This window comes from Pyricularia oryzae, chromosome 4, assembly GCF_000002495.2.
Source record: "Pyricularia oryzae 70-15 chromosome 4, whole genome shotgun sequence".
Lineage (NCBI taxonomy): Eukaryota > Fungi > Ascomycota > Sordariomycetes > Magnaporthales > Pyriculariaceae > Pyricularia > Pyricularia oryzae.
The window spans coordinates 5,051,962-5,073,771 of record NC_017851.1 but is presented as its reverse complement, the minus strand read 5'-3'; the positions used below and the strand labels follow the sequence as shown (position 1 = coordinate 5,073,771).

Below are 21,810 nucleotides of genomic sequence, written 5' to 3'. Positions count from 1 at the left end.
GTATGGAAACTACACGGGTTGCCCCTGACGATAGTTTCGGATAGAGGCACCCAATTCGTGTCGAAGTTTTGGAAACACCTGACAACCCGTTTGAAAATCGACAGCCTGCTATCCACTGCTCACCACCCCGAGACTGACGGACAGACCGAGCGTTTTAACGCGTCCCTGGAACAATATTTGAGAGCTTATGTGGCCTACCTGCAAGATGATTGGGAAAGTTGGCTTCCCCTCGCCGAATTCACAGCCAACTCCCACAAGTCCGAGACCACCGGAACCTCCCCGTTTTACGCGACTTACGGATTCCATCCCCGCATGGGATTCGAGCCGGTACCCCTGAACCAGCCTTTGCCCGCCCAGCGGGATGCCGAAAAGCTAGCCGCCCGAATGGAAGCCATTCTGGAACAAGCCCGCGCCGAAATGACCGCCGCCCAAGCCCGTTACGAAGAACAGGCGAACCGACACCGTACCCCGGCCCGCCGGCTTACCGTCGGCCAATATGTATGGTTAGACGCACGGAACATCCAGACCGCCCGCCCGCAGAAGAAACTGGATTGGAAGAACTTGGGACCCTTCCGAATTTCTGAAGTGATTAGCCCGTACGCCTACCGTTTGGACCTGCCGTCGTCTATGAGAGTACACCCTGTTTTCAATATAAACCGACTAAAACCTGCTGACGTTGAGCCCCTGCCGGGCCAACAACCTGCACCGCCACCCCATTTGGAAGTGGAAGGTGAGAGAGAATACGAAGTCGAAGAGATCCTCGACTCCTTTTGGGAAACCCGCGGCCGAGGAGGCCGCCGGCTGAAATATATCGTCCGTTGGGCTGGATATAGCGAACCCACGACTGAACCTGCCGATTACCTGGAAAACGCTGCTCAATTGGTAAAGAATTTCCACCGTCGATACCCCCATAAGCCCGGGCCCCGGCCGTGACGGAGCTCGGCCTGGAAGGGGGGAATACTGTCACAGACCTGAAGGACAGCCACTGGGCTGTCGCTTAGTCATGACCCCTGTCACGTGAAGGCGCGAGGGCCGAGCGCCTCGCGCGCGTATATCTACGCGAAATCTCTGCAGTCTCCGATATGTAGCTCCTCGAGCTACGTCTTCGTCAACAACCACCTGCTACCCCGTACCTGGAAGACTAGATAGCCAATATACTCTGTCCTGTTACCTGATCGCCCGCACCTACCTGTCCGCCCTGCCTGCCCGTGACAATTAATCGATAATATCCCGGCCAAATACCGGATATATGGACGACTATTTAGCCCAAAATTCGAAACAGAATTACCCAAATATAGTCCGTTCGACCACGAAATACCATTAAAAAAAGAAATACAGCCCAAATTCTATAAAATATACGGTTTAAACCCAATATAAATGGAGGTATTAAATAAATACCTCGCAAAAAATTTCAAAAAAGGTTATATTAAACCATTAATATTACCAGCAAAATATCCAATCCTTTTCGTACTAAAAAAAACGGAAAATTACGATTATGCGTGGATTATAAATAATTAAACGATATTATTATAAAAAATTACTACCCATTCCCACTAATAGGAAAATTCCGAAATATATTTTATTAAATATAATGGTTTACAATATTAAATTTTAAAAAAATATATAATTTAATCCGTATAAAGGAAGGCGAAAAGTGGAAAATAACGTTTCGAACCCGACGAGGATATTATAAATATTTAATAATGCCTTTCGGTTTTACCAACGCCCCAACAACCTTCCAAATTATAATTAACCACGTTTTTAGGGAATGTTTAAATATTTTCGTCGTTATTTACCTGGACGATATTCTTGTTTTTTCCAAAACGTTGGAAAAATATAAATAACACGTTTATACAATTTTACAAAAATTGCAAAACGTTAAATTTTTAATTAAACCCGAAAAATGTCTTGTTTACAGCAAACAAATTAATTTCCTAGGATATATTATCGTTTTTGGAGAAATTAGGATGGAAAAATCGAAAATCCAAACGGTAAAAAAATGGCTTTAACCACAAAACGTAAAAGGCGTTCGGGCATTTTTCGGATTTGTAAATTTTTATAAAAGGTTTATTAAAAAATACGGCGCAATTGCCACCCCATTAACTAATATAACCAAAAAAAATTTAAAATTCCTGTTAATAACAATGGTGCTAACAGGGGATATAGGGGTAAACCCTAGGTGCGGCGTGGTAAATAACCAGTGCTAAAAGCGCTGAATAATAGGTAGAAATGCACTATAATTTTGGTACTGATAAATAATTGGTTGGGGGAGATTTTGTTTTATTTCCCTTACATACTCTCCGACATCGAAGTGGGGGTCCGCACGCCAGAAAAGGTTCCGGTGCCGCGAATGAATTTCCGAAAAACTAATTTGTATGGGTTTTTGAAAAAACACCCTCATTTGCATACAAACCATCTCTGGGTTTGCATTTAAACGTTAACTTGGTGAAATTTTCAACCCGGTACAGGGTAGCTGACTCGCAGGTGCAGGGTGGGTATTAAACCCGGTACAGGGTAGCTAACCCCACTCGCTGACCTTTAAATTGCATTCCTGCATTAACAAAGTAACGGAATTCCACCATTCCCCACTCCACTTCGGCACTAAATAAAATTGGCTATATACAAATAAAAGTGGGCTTATTACATGCAAAATAATGCATATAATTAACAATTCCAATGGACGGAATAAATATAATAGGTTTTTAAACAATTACGAAACGCAATAACCAGAAAACCAATTTTCAAAATACCAAACCCAACGAAACTTTTCGAAATTGAGACCGACGCATTGGATTATGCGATCGGAGGATAATTTAGTTAGCGAGACGAAGAAGGACGGTTGCATTTTTGCGCCTTTTTTTCACAAAAATTACATAAACCAAAATTTAATTACCAGATTTACGACAAAAAGTTTATAACCATTATTCGAATATTTGAAAAATGGAAACTATAATTATCCGGAATTAAATACGAGGTATTAATTTATACGGACCACAAAAACCTAACCCATTTTACCATTAGCAAAATATTAAATAAACGATAAATTAAATGGTTAAAATTTCTGTCAAAATTCCATTTTAGGATTATTTACCGAAAAAAATAGAAAACGGCAGGGCCGACGCCCTTAGCCGAAGATTAAATTACGAAAATATAATATTAAAGGAAATACGGGTTATTTTTACTATAGACGGAAACGGAAACCTTTTACCAGCACACCGGAGTTTTATAATAATAAATACGGTAATTATACCAGAAGAAATACGGAAAATCCACGGAAATAAAACCCACGGATACTAAGGAATTTCCAAAATATGGAAACGGTTAAAATAATATTATAATTTTAAAGAAATACGATAAAAAGTACGAAAAATTATTAAAAATTGCAAATTTTGTACCAAAAGCAAATCCGCAAAATATAAGTTTTACGGACTTTTATAACCCTTACCAGCCCCCAGCAAAATATAGCAAACCATTACAATGGATTTTATTGTTAAATTACCTTTTTCGGAAGAACCATTTATTAAGACCAAATACAACAATATATTGGTTATAATGGACAAGTTTACCAAATACGCCTATTTCCTACTATACAAAAAAAGCAGCAACGCCGAAAAAATCGCCTATATATTTCTACGAATAATTATTAGCAATTACGGATTTCCAAAAAATATTATTACAAATAAAAACAAATTTTTTATATTAAGATTTTAAAAATTCCTGATGGAATAATTAGGAACAGATTATAAATTATCCATAATATTCCATTTATAAACGGACGGATAAATAAAACGAACCAACCAAATATTGGAATAATATTTAAAATGCTATATAAACTACAAATAAAATAATTGGGTACGGTTATTACCCATAATATAATTTGTTTATAACAATTTAAAAAACGAAAATACCAAAATAACCCCGTTTTACGCCAATTATGGATTTAACCCTATAACGTACGGAAAACCAAGAATTACAATTACGGTACCGCGAACCGATAAACAAACGAGCGAATTACGATAATTATATAAAAAACTCCAGCAAAAATTAAAATTTGTACGAAAAAAAATAATAAAATACGCCAATTAATATTGGATAAAGGGACCATCCTTTAAAAAGGGAAATAACGTTTACCTTATTTAACGCAATATTAAAATATAACGACCTAATAATAAATTCGATTTTAAAAAGCTTGGACCTTTTAAAATTAGCAAAAAAATTAGCAATATTAATTACAAACTATTATTACCAAATATTATAAAAGTTTACCCCATATTTCACGTATTATTACTGGAACCAGCATTATACGGTACCAATATATAAAAAACGATCGAAATTAACGCAAAACAAACCTATAACGTTAAACAAATATTCGACCACAGACGAAACCACGGCAAAACAAAATATTTTATTAAATGGGAAAATTATGGGTATAAAAAAAATATTTGGAAACCCCTTAACTATTTCCAAAATTGCCAGGAACCGTTCCGCCAATATTATTAGAAATTGGATTTGCGAGCAAATTAGCTAAAAAAAAAAGGACGATTTAAAAAAATACCATTTACCATTTCCAAAAATTAAGGGCCGACCAGGATTCGAAATTATACCACCAAAGGAATTTATAAAAAAACGATTAATATATAATATAAAATAAAAATACCAAAAAAACGACGTATTAACGGAATATTGCGCAAAAATATTTATTTTATCCAATAACGAAAAATTTAAAGGATTTATCGGGAAAATCGAATCCCAGACAAAATTGGAATCCAAAAAAAGCGATTCCAAAGATATTTTAGGCAAAATTTCGGTTAATTGTCGACGCTCTTTTTATTCCGCCTTTTTACGTTCCACCCAATCCAATTCCTCCAAATTATTAATTCCGCGAAACACAGTTCGCATTATTTTTTCAAATTACAATTTTTTTTATTTTCGCAGACGAAATAATTTCGTTTGTTGCATATGGATTTGCTTTTTAAACGCCTCGATTTCCGCATCCAATTTCGAATATTAATGACCAATGTAACGGATTTGAACAGCGGACAAACCCAATACGTTATACCCAAAACGATTGGAACAAATATATTTTATATAACGAATAAAATCCTAAAAAAATACCTAATAAAACGCTGCGTTTTTGGTACGGTAAAAATTGCAGGAAAATATTTTAACGGTATCCGTCGATAATAGGGAAAAAAAAGGGCGTGGCGACGTTTTATCGACGAACGACCAGATTTTGGTTTGGTTACACGATTAAATATGGCGCAAAAAAATTAGCCAGGAAGGAAAAAAAACCAAAACAGGGATTAAAAAAATACGGACTATTTAAAAACCAAAGGGATTTGGCCAAAAAAAAGGAAACCTGATATTACGACCAGATAATTGGGCCGGTACCAGGGAAACCAGGTGGGGTTACACCCCTCCTAACGGCACCCGCCCAAAAAAATCACCGACCGGCAAAAAAAGGATTATATAAAAAAAAATTACGTAATTTTACGTAATTGCCAAAAAATAATCTCAATAATTATTAAAAGATTATAACAAATTAAGGGAAATAATTTTTGCGATTTGTAACAAATTAGGAAAAATTACATTCGGAATATAATTTATATAAGGCACGTTTATTATTATATAAATAAATTCGATTTTAGGATTGTTTAGCAGCAATTAAATTTTAATTAACCTTAATATTTATTTGAGGACGATTATAATTTCACCCCCAGTTATTGAGAACCCCAGTTACCCAGTTAGACGCTCAATTGCTTCAACCCACTGTACTTTACCCTAAGAACAGGTTACCCCGATACCTTGATCGTAACACTGGCCTCCCTGGTACCGGCCCAACTGTCTGGTCGTAACAGCTGCACCATGTCAATTTACAGGATAGTTATTTTAAGGCTCCAACCTACCATCGAAATCTAAGAGCAGTGATATGCTTAGCCCTTGTATTGTTAATTTATGTTGAGGAGTTTTCAATTATAGCAGAAAGTTTTAAGAAGGATCATCGGCCTTACCGCAGGTAAAGAGTCCCACAGCAATTATTAGGGATTTTCAAAACCCAGTAGTATAAAAAGCTTTGGTTTTCAATTCTTGGTTCAGTCCTGGCAAACAACCTGAATGCCAAATCTCTCAATACATACTATATATTATTATAACTTTACTCACGCCAAAATTCACACCCCTCGACTTCATCAGAATGCGACTCCAGATTATTACTGTTGCCACCTGTTTTGTCTATGGTGCTCTGACCAACTTGGCGGAAGCCCACAACCAGAAGATTTCCGCCCGTGGGGTAAAGAATCAAACTTTTGGACAATGCGTTGACCGCTGTTACGCAACCAGATTTTATGGGATGGACATTCCTCCTACTCCTAGCAAATTCAAGGATCTTTACCGTCACGATGCTCACATGGTATTCATTGATACACTTTGTCATGACCACTGCGCTGTCATCATGGAGGAACTGCAGGCGATTGCTATTAGGAAAGTGGAGGAGAAAATAAAGGCGGAACGGGAAGCGGAACGGGAAGCGGAACGGAAAGCGCAACGGAAAGCGGAACGGGAAGCGAAACGGAAAGCGCAACGGAAAGCGGAACGGGAAGCGTAAAAGTAGAACCATACACAAAAGTGCCTGGAAAGAGTCCGACCACAAATCCAAGCATAGTAATAATAGTTACTGCAGCCGAATGGGGCTGTCATCATGGACTGTTTGCGCGCAACGGTGCGTACAAACAAACGGCGGAAAATGCCGCAAATTGGTTATATTTTTTGCAAATATATAAATTGCAGGGCCGCATCAGGCACCCACCCCTTTATCGCCCCGGGCCCGGCCCGTAACGATCGATCCGCTATATACGATGATGTGAATTTGAATAGCGCGCTGTGGTGCTTTACGTGCGGTTGTATGCGCTGAAAACCGGTGTTGCCGGCGCTCCGCGCGGCCCGGCGTTAATACCCATTACTACTACTGTTACTATTAGCCATGGTCTTACTAAACAAAAGCTCCCACTTTGAGATTTTCCTTTTTGCCATTGTAATCTGCCAATCCCAAGCCGGCTTCGGCCGACCTTTCAGGTATTTCGACTGCAGCAGTTGCTGTGCCCTTGGCCCCTCTGCAGGCTCAGATCGCTCTTTCGAGGCAGCTATGCGACGCTGGATCCAGGGCCAGTTATTGCACTAACGACAAACCTTGGCCTCCCAGGTGCCTCCGTACGAGCGGGAGGGACGCCGGATACGGGATCCTCACTTATATATCGTATGAGCCTTTGTGCCTTTGTGCCTTGATGTAATGCTCTGGGCTAGCGGCAGGCCCTTGTAAGGACTAGAAATTTAAAACACGATAACATTAATGGCTATCTACTTACGCAACTACAACACGCCCATACCTACTGCCGCGCGTCAAATTAAACACTTGGGCCGTTTTATTCTTGAAGAGTCATTGTTAGTTTGATGGTGGTTACCGTGGGTTTAACGGACATGCCGTCCGACTATATTCCAGTGCCTCGCTGGACTACTTGTAAAAACAACTCTATTGAATGGGACTTTGCGCTACAAATTCTATATACGGGTTAACTAGATTTTTTGCCAATTGGCTTTTTAGGGGCAGGAGCTTTAGCGACAGGCTTGGGGCGTATGGCAACTTTCGAGGAACTGACTTCCTTAGACACACGGATTGCTGCGGGAGCCTCTTTTGAGGTGCCTTCTTTGCCTGTAATCTTTGTGGGACCTGGTGGATCACCTCCCTTTTTGGGTTCAATTTTGGGAAGTGGTGGCTTGGGCAGAGGCGGTGGAGGAGGGGGCGGCCTCCATTCTCCACCAGTCTTGGCCAGCCATTGCTTGTACTCCTCGGTGTCCTTCGGTCTAGGGGGCTGCCTCGCGCGAGCCTGTGCATCTGAAGGTGGTGGGATAGCAGGGGTTGACGACTTTGTGGTTTTATCCCCTGGTTTGTACGCGTCCCTGATTGGGGATGGATCTCTGAGGTAGTTGTTCGGATCCGGCACGCCTTTGGGGGCCTTGGGTGTCTGTTTTGAAGACTCCCCTGTCACTTGCGAGTCGGCGGGCCGTTTGCGGCCCCTCAGCGTACGGCCTGCGGCGTCGACCCACGGCTTGCCGTCGTCTTGTGGAGTTGGCGGCGGCACAGCCGCGGCGGCTTGCGGTTTCGGCTGTGGTTGCTGCGCCTTCTGCTTCTTGCTGGCCGTGCTATCTGCACCTGACTTTCCCGGCTGGAGTGTCTGTGAATTCAACACCGCTGGTGCCTCGAACGCGCGGCGCGGCTGGTCTTGCGGTGGCAAGTCGTTATAGAAGCCATTTTTTACCTCGACTTGTAGGAATCCCTTTTTGCCCGTCTGGGCTTCGTACTTGGCTAGATTTGCCTTCATCCTGCTCGTGAGTGCAGCCTCGTCTAGTTTTGTTAATAGATTAGCACAACTCTTCATCAAAGTGTCACAGGAAGAAAGTATCTATCCTGGGCTTGAAATAGAACAGTGTGGTCCGACAAAACTTACCATTGACCGCACCATCGGGCGCTGGGGTTCGATGAAACTTCTTCCCCTTGTTTGCTGGGTCGGCCTCAAACTTCTTCTTGGCCTCTTCCTCGTGCGCCGCAAGCTTCCCACCCGACTCGTAATGGGGTGCCGACCTGATGGTGGTTTCCTTGCCCGATTTTTTGTTATCCATCAAATTTGGCGTGGTTTCATCAAGTACCTGTGGCTCGCCGCTACCCCTCTGCGGTCCGGCGCGCGGGATGCCCTTTTGCCTTTCAGTGCGCTGCTTTGCTGGTTTTGGATGTAATGGGAAGGGCTGGCCGTTATTGGGAAACTCGGCGATGCTAGCTTCCTTGTGCCTCGAGTGATCCGGGATTTTGTCGTTACCCCAATTGCCTTTTACGAGAGGCCCTTCGACCGTCTTACCGGTGTTGGGATCTTGGATCTGGGCATTGGGTATAACCTGGACGTCGGCTCGACTAGGCAAGACTGGATCAGTCTTTTGGGGTTCATCATCGTTGGCTGGGAGGGGGGCTGCGGTTGTGGCGGAAAGTAGTAAGAGAAGGGAAAGGGCTGGGAAGCCGGTCCGGCGACTCTTCAATCTCATGGCTTCAGGTATGTAGAAAAGAAAATTTTGGTGGTAGCTACTTATTTGTCGATCCAAGTAGCTCTTTGATGCTCCTGTGAATCGTGTACATGGGAGCCAGGTCTCAAACGCATTTTATAATGAATTTTTCTCATCACCCAGATTGATGCGTTACTGTGCCTGCCCTGACCTAGTAATACATTTTCTCGTTGAACATCTTGTCTGCTGCATTTTACATTCAGAAACGTAGTAAGCTTAGAGTCTGGCGTACTTGTATCGTGCCGGTATGAGGTCCGTCAGGACTCAGAACACAAAGTCCCATGCGCCCTCTGCTCAGCCGCAAGGTAAAATGTCCAATTAAATGGCTAATTGGCGCCAAGTAAAGGACCTAAGAGTTAGTGGTTGTCTGGTACCTACCTTACCTACCTACCAGTTTTGCTTACTGCCACGGAGCAGGCAAAAGACCCCGCCCCTTCTCACCATATGTGTGAGCGTTGGCCTTTATTATATTACCAAATTCGGCAAAGAGTGCTTAAGCGTGGCGCAGCCTGGAAGGAACCAAGTTGTGGCGGGCACAGCCCCACCTCCCAGTCTGGAACCTCAAGGCGCTTAAACAGAAGCATAAAAGAAGATGGGCTGACTGCGTCGCCACTTTAGACTCTTATCCTTACGCTACCCCTCAACCCCTGGCTCAAATACCCAAGCCGCACCGCCAACAAGTCATCTTAATGGATGACAAAGAAGAGGCCCAAGGGCCCGTCATTCCAGTTTTCTGCACCGCACGGATTCCCATCAAGGTAAGCTTTCGGCCCATTGAATTCACCAGACGCGAGACTGAATCTTTAACAACATCACACGCCCTCCCAGACCCTCGAGCGTTTCATCCAGTGCAACAGCGCTTACGAAACTAGCGAAAGCTTCCGCGCGCGCTTCATCACCGGGACGTCTCGCGACGACGTTGCAATAATCGACGGCGTCCCCGAGGAATCATTCAGCTCGCCGTGCATTGGCAAAACGCTTCAGGACGTGACGAATTTTTGGAAGGAAAACGTAGACGGGCTAGAGGGATTCGCGAGTAGCGTGTTCATCTTGCTGGACGAGCATTCCGAAGCGTCTCTCACGTGCTTGGCTGTCGCGATTGACTACACGCTCGAAGAGGGCGACGACGAAGCAGCCGCACCGGTCGACGTGTTGAAGGCGGATTTCTACGTCGCACGAGGAGTGCTGCAGCTCGTCGCCCTGGGGGTTCAGTCGCTGCATGAGAACCGAGACCCCGCTGTGGTACTCACACGGGAGAATTTTGCCATGGATTGATGTCTAGAACGGGATCCGGGACCTACCTAAGGTCTATGATTTTGGGTGTTTGCCATTCAGGGACGAGCTGGTAGTCATCAACACATTTCTCGGGGCCTAGGAGTATTTTGAATTCTTTTTCTTCCCAAAGCCGTTATTCCACAAATCTGTTTGAGAAGAAAAGCCTTAGTGATTAGGGTTAAATTTGGGGAGCTTCAATGTGGGATAGGCCCGGGGCATGGATGTGTGAAACCACCAGACTGTCTGGGGTAAGGTACCCAATGTAAGCAACTGAGGTGATGGTGTTGCTACGCTGACATGGGATTGAAGGAATGCAGTGGCTGCTTCACGGCTTATTGAATGACGTCACAGAATCTTGCAACCTTTTCCGCCAATGTAATTGGTCGAAAAGCCATGTGGCTGGTAAGGTACATGAATGAGCAAGGGTGGTCTAGTCTGAGCACTGAGGCTAGGTATTATGACTTTGCTACAATCTTGAGCAAGTTGATTTGATACAGTCAAGCTGTAAATATAAAGGGCTTATTCTTCTTGAAATTGGCCATTAACGTTAATTTGCCTTTCGTAGATCGATCAACAAAACTTTGTTACGGGTAAAACTGGTATCATTGTGCATATTCTATAAAACTGTCTAGAGTCGAGCTTCTGAACATCCTTCCGTCTTATAACCGTAGTTTGAGCCAGGTGAGTTACGTGTTGGTCAGGTGCAGCACTGCACCCAAGCCATCATTCAATTAATTAACTGAACGCATAAACCTTCGTGCCACCAATTGACGTTCTTTTTGGCGGTTCTTGACATTGGTTATTGACAAAATCTCCCTCATCACACGATTTTATCCCGTACCCGCTGGGAATTATTACAGGCTTTGCATTTTCCGCGAGGTCCTGATGCCAGTGACACGACTCATCAAGGCGAACTGGAATTATAACGTAGTTCGCAATAAAACTGAACTTTCCGCCCGGTGATATGACAAATCGGTTGTTCGGAACCCAATTACCATTAAAAGTAAGCCCGATAACGCACTTCGCAAGGACGCCGGATGGAAGGAAAGCTAGGGTGGCGCCGGTTGCCTGGAGGAGTTTCGAAAGTTGCATCTTGTTGGTTTCGGCGGTGGGCAAATTGAGTTGTGGGATGTTGGCGATGAACTTTTCGTCGCTTTAAAGGAGTAAAATCAAAAGTCAAAGGGATACCAGATTTTATACGGGTAAGATATATATTGTAGGAGATGTCTCTCAAGCTCGATAATGATTACAGAGGAAATATTCTGTAAGCGTTGCGCCAGTGTCCATACCAACTTATATATTATAATATTACCTACTATTGTATTACGATCAAGGTATCGGGTAACCTGTTCTTATGGTAAAGTACAGTGGGTTGAAGCAACTGAGCGTCTGACTGGGTAACTGGGGTTCTCAATGACTGGGGGGTGAAGTTATGATCGTTCTCAAGTAAGTATTGAGGTTAACTAGAGTTTGATTGCTGCTAAGCAATCCTAGAATCGAATCTATCTACATGGTAATGAGCGTGCCTTATATAGACTATGTTCCAAATGTGATCACTCTTGTGTAAGTGATCATGATCACTCTGGGGTGATCACGGCTGTGCTGATCACTTCCTTGGTAATGATCGTGGTCACTCTTGTTCTGGTGATCGGGTTAGGGTTTCTTATCTTATCACCACGTGACCTCGTGCTCCCCTTCTCTGTCCTTGGTTCGTGCTTCTTGGTTAGTTCTGGTTTGGGTTCCCGACACCTCTCTCATTCTTGCCCAATCGTGTCGGTACCAATCCTGGTCGTAACATATTGCTCTCACTATCTTACGCCATCCCCAAATTATACTTTAGTTCAAAGCTCAAATGATCAAGCATAATCAATCCCATTGATGTATCTCGCATTTTTTTATCTCCAGTCCGACGGCTTCATATCATGGGTTTTGTCTTAGGGCAGAAATCTCGGAGTTGCCGAAGCATGATTCTATTTATGGGTTCAAAAGTCTACATTTACGACAGTATATTTCTAATAATAGCTTCTTGAAGCTGTGTCCCGTTCCATAGAAATACATTTGTTGGTTTATAATATGAGACCTAATGTCTCTCTCCATGTCTTTTATGAGCTCTATAAACAATCCTATCTCATGAACTTGTGTTTACTGTTGATCTTACGCAACACTTGGGAACTTGAACTTTTTCTTACTAATTCGCCACAACTACGGCTCGTTTCCCTATCGCAAACGTCCTAACGACAAAGATTATGTTTTTAAACTTTTGCTAAAACATCGAATTTTGGGCTGGGCCCGTCGAAAAACAAAGATTTAAAATATCCCACAGGGAATGGAAATTTCGCCGACGAGTATCCGACGTCTACTTTTCCTTCTGGACAAATCTTTATTCGCTGGGGATACAATAGCAAACTTCTACGCCAAAATTGCTCCACGTGGTTCCTCGAGATAAGGGTGGAATACTTAGTACCGTTATTCATCTTGGGATATTCGTGGCGTGATTAAAATAAGCCAAAAGCTAATATTATACGATGGATAATTTTAGGGACGATTTATTTAGCCTCCGTGATCTACTAAATCAAGTGGACTTTCTACAGTGCGATTCGTTTAACAGTACAAAACGTCTCTCAAAATGAAAATCAAGCCTCAAAGATTTACAGGGGTAACGGTCAGGCTAATCACATGCTCCTGCGTACAGGGCTCAAATTAATCAACCATATCAAAATTTCCCAAATTTTGATTTGTTGACTAGGGACGAGGTTGCAGATCGCATTGTTGTGGCCGAAAGTTAGCTGTGGATAGCTTCATTCTTTTCCTCTTTGGCCATATAAGATTCCTGCGTGCACGCGAGAATAGGTGACTACCCTGACCGTTACCCCTGTCAGCCTTTGATATTTACTACTATAGTATGGTAGTAAACCGTGGAGGCTAAATAAATTGTTCCTAATTTTAGTATCTTTAGTGGCGATGAAACGAATTCCTCAGGATTTGCAACCTATTTTTATATCATCATATAAATGATTTGTAAAGTCCCAGGTCACACCTTGAATTTAATCTTATGTTTTCCTTACAACTGGCATACTACCACGTATGGTGTTGTGCGAAAAATTCCCTCCCCTGTCACCGTACGTCTATACGAGAGCCTCTACCAATTTAACTGTTCGCGGGGAGTTTCAAGTACCTGAATTTATATTTCGCAAAAACTATTACCAAAGCCGGAAATACCGACAAGGCCCACACTTTTAAACAACTGCGCCATGGGAGGGATTTTTACTCCTAACACCATAGTACATGTTCCTTATTTATGGTCTATATGACTCTCCTGATCTGTTCACGAAAATAACTCTTTCAGAAGGGCATTTGTTATATATCAACCTCGATTACCACTACACTTAATTTCTTCATTTCTCTTCATTCCGCTTCGAAACAAATCTTGTTTTAATTTACCTCCCCAGCACTCTCTTGCACGACGAGATGCAGCTCAACAACACTTTTGCCATTGTCGTTGCCTGTGCAGCCTATCTCCCAGCGGTAATGGCTGCCTTCGACTGTACTATTGAGCGTCGGTTGGGCACGCAAACCAAGGCACGCGCAAGGACGTCGGCAAAAGCTATGCCAGAGATGATTCCAGCCGAATCAGGCAAACATACTGTAATTGCAGGAACTAGGGTTTGGGTTTATGGCGACTGCAGAACATATCCTACCCACCTTCCCGACGGATCGACGATTTCTGGCCGACCTTTTCAAGCATCAGACGTGGAGGAAGATTGCATTGAATTGGACGTTCATGGCAAACCTAAACAATAAGCGAGTTTGGATAACCATGAATGCGGAGAATCGCAATAGGCACTTGGTCATGGCGGTCTGAACTGTGTTTTGCTGCGAGCGGGTTACGAGGGGTCGAAATCTTCCTTGTTTGCTGTTACTAGGGCTGTTTTCGGTCATTTAAGTGCTTTTGATCTTCTATCAGATCTCCCGAATTATGAAACGGAGCATTTAGAGCGCCACATGTACAATATAATGCCTTGTCAGGCTTTACTCTTGAAAGCCCCATCGGCGCTAAACATGACATCCCGCTTCGTCACAGCAGCAGCCAACACAAACAAAGCTGTTGCACAGCATCAACCATTCTTCGGAGTGCTCCCGTCATTGGCAAACCCCTTGACGGTGACCTGGCCACCGAGAGCCTGCGTGGCAAAGTTGAAGACGCCGAAGCGATACCCCGTGAAAAAGTTCCACTCGTTGATCATGGTGAACGAGGGGCCGAGGTTGGTAAAGGTGTTGCCGTCCGTGCTGTAGCTGAAATTCGCCTGGCGGACCGGCTGCAGGCCAAACGCCGGGGTGATGTCGGCGTCGACGCGCAGCCACACCTTGCCCCCGGTGACGTTGGGCCCCGTGGCCACCACGCTCCCCTTGCTCTCGGTGACCCAGCCGGAGCCGAGGTTGACGCCGTTGAGCCGCACCAGCTGCGCGTTGCCGTTGGCCCGGTGCACGCCAATGTAGCCGGCCTTGTCGCGGAACATGGCGAGGCCGGCGCGGTCGCCGTCGCGCATCTGGCTGATGTCGAGCTGCAAGGTCGCCGTGGTCCGCGGGCCTGTGATGCGGTGCGTGAGCGTGTTGCGCGCGTTGAACAGGTCGTCCGTCACGGTCGCCGTCTGCAGGACCAACCCGCCGCTGCCGCCGGCCAGGCGGAACTTGCTCGCGTCCGGGTTGTGGTTCCACTCCCACCTGGGGCCGAGGGCGGAGCCCGTGAAGAGGTCCACGCCCCGGGGGCCCGGGACGGTCTTGGAGGTGCGCACCGGCATGGGGTACGAGGTGCCCCAGCGGCCCTGGCTGTCCTTGACCAGCTGCGGCCAGTTGTCGCTGGTCCAGGTCAGCGGCGCCATGACGGGGATGCGGCCGCCCGGGTACGCGTCCAGGAAGGCGATGTAGTGCCAGTTGCCGTCCTTGGTGTCGACCATGCCGCCCTGATGCGCCCAGCCGGCATTGCTGAGGGGCCCGGGGACGTTGTCGAAAAGCACGCGAGCCTCGTAGGGGCCAAAGGGGGAGCGGGATCGGAGTACGTACTCGCCCGAGGCGACTTTGGTTGGGACGATCCAGTAGAATCCCTGTTGAATTGTGTAAGTTTGTGTTGCTATGTGTTTGGATGAAAAGCACTGTCATATTCTGTTTAATCTCGTTTGGGAAATCGTACCTTGATCTTGTACATGTGCGCACCCTCGAGGTAAATGTCCCCGCTGTCATAGACCTGCTGGGAGCGGACCTCGCTCAGACCGTCGGCCGACAGCTGGGCCACGGTGAGCTTCCTGTTGCCGTAGACGACATACATGGTGTCGTTGTCGTCAACCAAGATCCCATTGTCGTAGTAGCACTTGTTGATAACCGAGCTCTGCTTCCAGTTCCAGCTCTGGGCCTCTCCGTTGTTGTCCTTGGCGCGGCTGCCGGCGCTGGTGTAGACGTAGGTCTTGCCCGTGCTCTGGATGCAGCCCATCCAGTAAAACATGTCGTTGCTGGCGCGGTACCGCATGGAGCTGGCCCAGATGCCCTTGACGTAGGCGCGCGACCCGGCCCCGTTGAGGTTGTACTCGTTGCCAAAGTCGAGGCGCGGGACCGAGTGCGACACGGGCGTCCAGTTGGCCAGGTCGTACGACTTGTGCACCGGCGCCCCGGGGCTGAAGGCGAACGTCGACGTCGTCTTGTAGAAGACGTCGCCCACGCGGAACACGTCAATGTCCGGCAGGTCCTCCCACAGGATGGGGTTCGTGAACGTGGCCGACTGCCGCGGCTCCAGCAGTGGCGTCGACGGAGAGGTGCCGGCGGGCAGCGCCATGCTCGTGGCGGTGAGCAGGGCGCCGGCGACGAGCGCCGCTGGCAAGCGTGTCAGGACCATTTTCGACTCGAGGTTTGTCTCGGTTGCGGCTGACGACGGCAAGAGAGAAAAGAGGGAGGAGCAAAACCTGGTTCGAATGGAAAGTGGCCCACTCCAGACCAGGGGACCTTTTATGCCGACATGTTTACTTACCTTGGATATGTATGTCCGATGTTGATTCAGCGACGGCAACAACTTCCTACGTACGGGGCCTGCGACTCGGGGAGCGATGAATGAAGAAGATTATGTCATGATTCGGAATGTTGATGGTGAGTTCTTCCGGAGGCGTCATGGAGACACCCCATTATGGCAAGATTTTGGAGATTCTGATTCGAGCGCCTAAGGAAACCATGGCAATTTTCCCAGATGTCTTCAGCCAAGCGGAAACAGACGCGCCGATGTAACATGAGGAAATTTCTCCGCTTGGCTATTTGCTGGCATGAGGGTCACTGAGAAATTCCGTATAAATGAGAAAAAGGCGGGGTTATTATTATTTTTTTCGATTGTCTGTTCAATTGCATGTCTTGGATCAAGTTGCTAGAGTGCCGACATGGGGGATTTGTTGTCCTGTCTCGTGTCGTGAGTAATGACAAATGGTGCTGCAAATACCCACGGGCAAAGTAGTTGTACTGTAATTAGCATTTAAAATGATTTTTTTGCAGGCAAGGTCCCCTGGCCTACAAAGAAAACATAATCCCTGATATCGACATCATTGATTGCTCCCACCTTGATCCTTGATGCATACAATATCGTTGACCATTCCAGTCATTGACATAGCAACAGCCGCTCATACTCTCTAAATATTGCATCCTTTGACGCAGCAAAATCTCTTGCTACCAGATACCGGTCTGGAGATGCCGGCAATGACATTCGCCACGATGGTAAGCTTTCCCCGCGTTTACTGCCGGAGTTCCGTCCCCGCTCCCGCCAATTCAGGGTTCTGGAGCTTAGATTCCCGGGTGCGGGGGGAGCTTGCTGAGATCCACCAACGCCATTCCAGGCCGGTCTGGGTGCTCAGGGGCCCTAGCTGTCAAACGGTGGGTCGCGGGCGGGACATGCACTAAAACCGATGCACTGCGACCCTGTGATTGCTTGACAATTTAGCATGTCCCCATCGACAACCAGAAAAAGAATTTGATCATCATGAATCTTGTGCACCACGTCACAAAGGCATTACGCATATGACAGAAAAAAAAAAAGAAAAAAAAAAAAAGAAAAAAAAAAAGAGTACCATGGTAGGAGACTTTGTGTAATCGCGCCCGGCTCAATGCGGCGGTGAATACATCGACAGGCAGGAAAAAAAGCAAAAGCCAAGATCCACCACCCAGACTCACAGGGCCGTCGGAAGAATTAGCTTTCCCCGGCGCTTGCTCTAGACATGCCAAATACTTTGACCAGTCAGCTTCGCTACCAAATCGCTATTGCGTCGAGTCAGCCACACAGAGTGGAGGCGCGTGCATATGTTTTTGTTCTTTCCCCTCTCGAGAATACGAGACAATGGAAGATCTCTGTAGGCACGTCGCTTGTTGTTGAGGCACTCACTCATTCATTTTGCTGGAATCGCGATATGCAATCTTCCCCTCGGCATCTGAGAGTATATAATGACGTGAATTGATCGCCTCGGGACGTCAAGTAGTAGACCGATAGACAGCGGATTGCCCAGCAAACTGTCTGTTTGAGCTGGAGAGAAAAGCATCATTGCTCCGAACCAAACATTCCGCTTTCGTGCCATTTGTTAATCTCAGCCATGGTCGCCAAGACAGTTACGTTTGCCAGCACGGCGATCCTTGCTCTGGCCAACGCTTCGCCTATGGAGAAGCGTCTCGAGAATGGCCTTGGTCGCACGCCAGCTCTGGGATGGAACAGCTGGGTAGGTTGGCAGACGTGATTTTCCTCCCATCCATCCCTGGACCTTTTTTTCTACAACCCACAATTCGCCATTCCATTTTTGACCCGTTGAACAACCCAACCGCTAACCCACGCAAAATAACAAACCCACAGAACGTCGCGCAATGCAACGCCGCGACCGAGGCCTTCGCGCTGGACACGGCCAACCGCTTCATCAGCATGGGCCTCAAGGACCTGGGCTACACGTACGTCAACATCGACGACTGCTGGAGCACGATGCAGCGCAACTCGTCGGGCTACCTGGTGGCGGACCCCAAGAAGTGGCCGCGCGGCATCAAGCCGGTGGTGGACGAGATCCACGCCAAGGGCCTCAAGTTTGGCCTGTACGGGTCCGCCGGCACCAAGACGTGCGCGGGCTACCCGGCGTCGCAGGGCTACGAGGGCAAGGACGCGCAGCTGCTGGCCGAGTGGGGCGTCGACTACTGGAAGCACGACAACTGCTACACCCCCTGCCGCCAGGGCCTGCCCCAGACCTGCCCCGAGAACCAGGTCGCCGGCAACACGAGGACCTGGTACGGCACCATGCGCGACGCCGTCCTGGCCACCAAGAAGCCCATCTTTTTCAGCTTGTGCAACTGGGGCCGCGACCGCGTGTGGGAGTGGGGAAAGGACTATGGAAACTCGTGGAGGATGAGCATCGACATCTGGAACGACTGGGCTTCGGTCATCAGGATCGGGTCGGCGGCGGCTGGGATAGCACAGTACTCGGCGCCGGGGGGTTTTAACGACCTGGACATGATGGTAAGTCTGTTTTTTTTTCTTTTCTTTTTTTTTTTTAAGGTTTCACATCTCTAGTTCGAGTGGCACTTGCATCGCATCTGCTGACATGAATGACCGCGTCTCAACAACAGCAAATCAGCAACGGCGCCCTCAACCCAGCCCAGGAGCGCACGCACATGGGCATCTGGGCCATCGCCAAATCGCCCATCATCCTGGGCATGGACCTGTCCAAGATCTCGGCGTCGTCGCTGGCCATCATCAAGAACAAGGGCCTCATCGCCATCAACCAGGACAAGCTCGGCAAGGCGGCCACCTACTTCCAGCCGCCCGGGAAGCCCGCCCCCGTCAGCGGTCAGCTGTACCCTTACTGGGCGGGCCCGCTCAGCGACGGCGTGGTCGTGGGCCTCACCAACGCCATGGGCACCGGCCGCCAGACCCTCGCCGTCGACTTCAAGGACGTCCCGGGCCTCGGCGCGGGCACCTGGTCGTGGACCGAGATGTACAGCGGCAGGACGGGGTCCGGGACCGGTGTCAGCTTCGACCTGGAGAGGTACGACATGGCCGTCTTCAAGGTGGTGAAGCCCAAGAGTGCAGAGATGGTCAACCAGGCCGACAGTGCCTTGTGGTCGACTGGAGATGCGTGAGGCTGCGTCGACCTGGAGAGTTGGTAGCGTGCCCGAGAAAGGTTGCGGCTGGCCTTGGTGGCTCTGTAGCTTCTATACCGACAGACGAAACTACTTGTCCGTTACTTGCTCTGATGACCATATAATATCAGGGGTTTTACGGAAGAAAATCCCTGGTTCCAAGTTATTTCCTTGGCTGTCTTTAAAGGTCAGCCTATCATTGATGTGTTACTTGTTACTGTAGGTATGAGATGACCCAAAACATAGGTAGTAATGTCCTTCCCATGAACGGGAACGCTTGGCGTTGGTCCGATGCTACCTAAAGCATTCAGGCTCCCTACAATATCCGCAGAGTGAAGCATATGCACTATTGATCTGAGATGTGTATACTTCGTATTAGCCTGGCTGTCTTGGCTTGGGGAAATAAACGATGCGGAGTAGAGAGTGATCTGCAAAATTGGTTAGCTTCCCTTGCTTATTGTGATGGACCAACAGCTGCCCCTGCCGCCATCCAAGTCTGTCCCACAAATAGAACAACCTCGGAGCGAGAGCCTCCTCGTCACCAAGCCCTTGGCTCATGAAATTGCGACCTTGGATGCCATTTTAGGCGACCGCACCCACGCACAACCAGAATTTTGCTTAGTTGGTCTTGGTTTATCTGGGCCGCCCTTGACTTGGCGAATGGGGACATTCGGTAGTTGGTTTGCTGTGAATGTGATGGTATGGCATTGGTGCCTAGGATTGTTGGGCTTGCAAAGGGACGGGATAGAAAAGCAAAGAAAAGCGATGCCAAATATGCTCGGTGTACATAAGACAATGAAAGACATCGTACCAGCTGCTTCGGTTGCCTTTGAGGTATGCCTAAACTACCTATGTGCCCTTTGTTATTTTAGTGTGAAATTTGTCAATAAGGCGCCATGAAGACATCGACTCTGCTGAGTGCCACCCTCTTAGGTTTACTTCCAGGTGCACTAGGACAGGCTGCCCACTGGGGTCAATGTAGGCTTCTCCAATACGGTCAACATCACTGCTGAGCGACGCTGAATGCTTACCCCTTTTTTTCCTCTAGGTGGTGGCCAGGGTTGGTCTGGGCCGACAACCTGTGCCTCAGGATCCTGCTGCGTCGCTTCCAACCAGTGGTACGCTCAGTGTATTCCTGGTGGTAACTGTGGCGGTGGCGGCACGAACCCTCCTACCAACCCACCGACCAACCCTCCGACGAATCCGCCTACCAACCCGCCTACCAACCCGCCTACCAACCCGCCTACCAACCCTCCTAGCACCGGCGACCGATCCGCCGGCTGCGGCAAAGCTCCCATCACCTCGGGGACCAAGAGCATCAACGTCAACGGCAGGAACCGCCAGTACATCCTGCGGGTGCCAAACAACTACGACAGCAACAAGCCTGTCAGTATTGCCATATGCATCCCCCCTTCAACCCCGTCAACCCCTCTAACCCCACCCCCCTGACAGCTAACATACCGTGCACCACCCACCCACAGTACCGCCTGATCTTTGGCTTCCACTGGCTGGGCGGCAACATGGACGACGTGGCCACGGGCCGCACCGTGCAGGCCGGCACGTGGGACTACTACGGCCTGCGGCGGCTCGCCGACGAGAACGCCATCTTTGTGGCGCCCAACGGCCTCAACGCCGGCTGGGGCAACGCCGGAGGCGAAGACGTGGCCTTTGTCGACGCCCTCGCCCGCAACCTCGAGGACGACCTTTGCGTAAACCCGAGGTTGCGCTTCGCCACGGGTTTTAATTTCGGCGGCGCCATAAATTACGCGTTCGCCTGCAGCCGCAATAGCGTGTTTTGCGCCGTTTCCGTTATTGCGGGTGGGCCAATGTCGTAAATCTTTTTTCCCCCTTGTTTTATTTCCTAATGCTGTTTTTATTTGCATTTGTCGCCACGACGCAAAAAAGACGCTGATATCCATCTTTTACTTTCCCCAAATTTAGCGGCTGCGAAGGCGGAACCGCGCCGGTCCCCTACCTCGGTATCCACGGCCTGCGCGACAACGTGCTCCCCATCGCGACGGGCCGGCAGTTGCGCGACAGGTTCGTCGCCAACAACGGCTGCACGCCCCAGAACCCTCCCGAGCCGGCGCAGGGCAGCCTCCGCCACGTAAAGACGGTGTACGGCGGCTGCCGCGACGGGTTCCCGCTGACCTGGATCGCGTACGACGGCGGGCACGTCGCGGCGCCCGCGGATGGCACCGCTGGCGATAATGGCAGCACGACGTTTGCGCCGGCGGAGACGTGGGCTTTTTTTGAGCAGTTTAGTTAGGTTTTGGAAATGAGCGCATGATAAAG

The 21,810-nt window shown here is 47.7% G+C and overlaps 7 protein-coding genes across 7 annotated transcripts; 4 read left to right on the top strand and 3 right to left on the bottom strand.

Annotated features, from left to right (window-relative positions):
- Positions 1–6,193: 6,193 nt before the first annotated feature.
- Positions 6,194–6,604, top strand: MGG_17256 (uncharacterized protein; the record flags this gene model as incomplete). Its single annotated transcript, XM_003717483.1, has 1 exon — positions 6,194–6,604. One exon carries the CDS (start codon positions 6,194–6,196, stop codon positions 6,602–6,604), a length of 411 nt encoding a protein of 136 aa, XP_003717531.1.
- Positions 6,605–7,565: 961 nt separating this feature from the next.
- On the bottom strand, positions 7,566–9,087 carry MGG_09985 (uncharacterized protein; the record flags this gene model as incomplete). The annotated part of the gene is made up of 2 exons (XM_003717482.1): positions 7,566–8,398; positions 8,502–9,087. 2 exons carry the CDS (start codon positions 9,085–9,087, stop codon positions 7,566–7,568), a joined length of 1,419 nt encoding a protein of 472 aa, XP_003717530.1.
- Positions 9,088–9,696: 609 nt separating this feature from the next.
- On the top strand, positions 9,697–10,971 carry MGG_09986 (uncharacterized protein). Its single transcript, XM_003717481.1, has 2 exons — positions 9,697–9,863; positions 9,934–10,971. Exons 1-2 carry the CDS (start codon positions 9,795–9,797, stop codon positions 10,378–10,380), a joined length of 516 nt encoding a protein of 171 aa, XP_003717529.1. The 5' UTR covers positions 9,697–9,794; the 3' UTR covers positions 10,381–10,971.
- A 144-nt stretch (positions 10,972–11,115) lies between these two features.
- On the bottom strand, positions 11,116–11,472 carry MGG_17255 (uncharacterized protein; the record flags this gene model as incomplete). Its single annotated transcript, XM_003717480.1, has 1 exon — positions 11,116–11,472. One exon carries the CDS (start codon positions 11,470–11,472, stop codon positions 11,116–11,118), a length of 357 nt encoding a protein of 118 aa, XP_003717528.1.
- Positions 11,473–14,495: 3,023 nt separating this feature from the next.
- Positions 14,496–16,264, bottom strand: MGG_09988 (glycosyl hydrolase family 43 protein; the record flags this gene model as incomplete). The annotated part of the gene is made up of 2 exons (XM_003717479.1): positions 14,496–15,482; positions 15,569–16,264. 2 exons carry the CDS (start codon positions 16,262–16,264, stop codon positions 14,496–14,498), a joined length of 1,683 nt encoding a protein of 560 aa, XP_003717527.1.
- Positions 16,265–17,973: 1,709 nt separating this feature from the next.
- On the top strand, positions 17,974–19,625 carry MGG_13626 (alpha-galactosidase). The gene is made up of 3 exons (XM_003717478.1): positions 17,974–18,113; positions 18,245–18,892; positions 19,003–19,625. The coding sequence occupies exons 1-3, from the start codon at positions 17,991–17,993 to the stop codon at positions 19,513–19,515; spliced, it is 1,284 nt and encodes a 427-aa protein (XP_003717526.1). The 5' UTR covers positions 17,974–17,990; the 3' UTR covers positions 19,516–19,625.
- Positions 19,626–20,411: 786 nt separating this feature from the next.
- Positions 20,412–21,784, top strand: MGG_13625 (fungal cellulose binding domain-containing protein; the record flags this gene model as incomplete). The annotated part of the gene is made up of 4 exons (XM_003717477.1): positions 20,412–20,493; positions 20,564–20,901; positions 20,997–21,346; positions 21,457–21,784. 4 exons carry the CDS (start codon positions 20,412–20,414, stop codon positions 21,782–21,784), a joined length of 1,098 nt encoding a protein of 365 aa, XP_003717525.1.
- Positions 21,785–21,810: the final 26 nt, after the last annotated feature.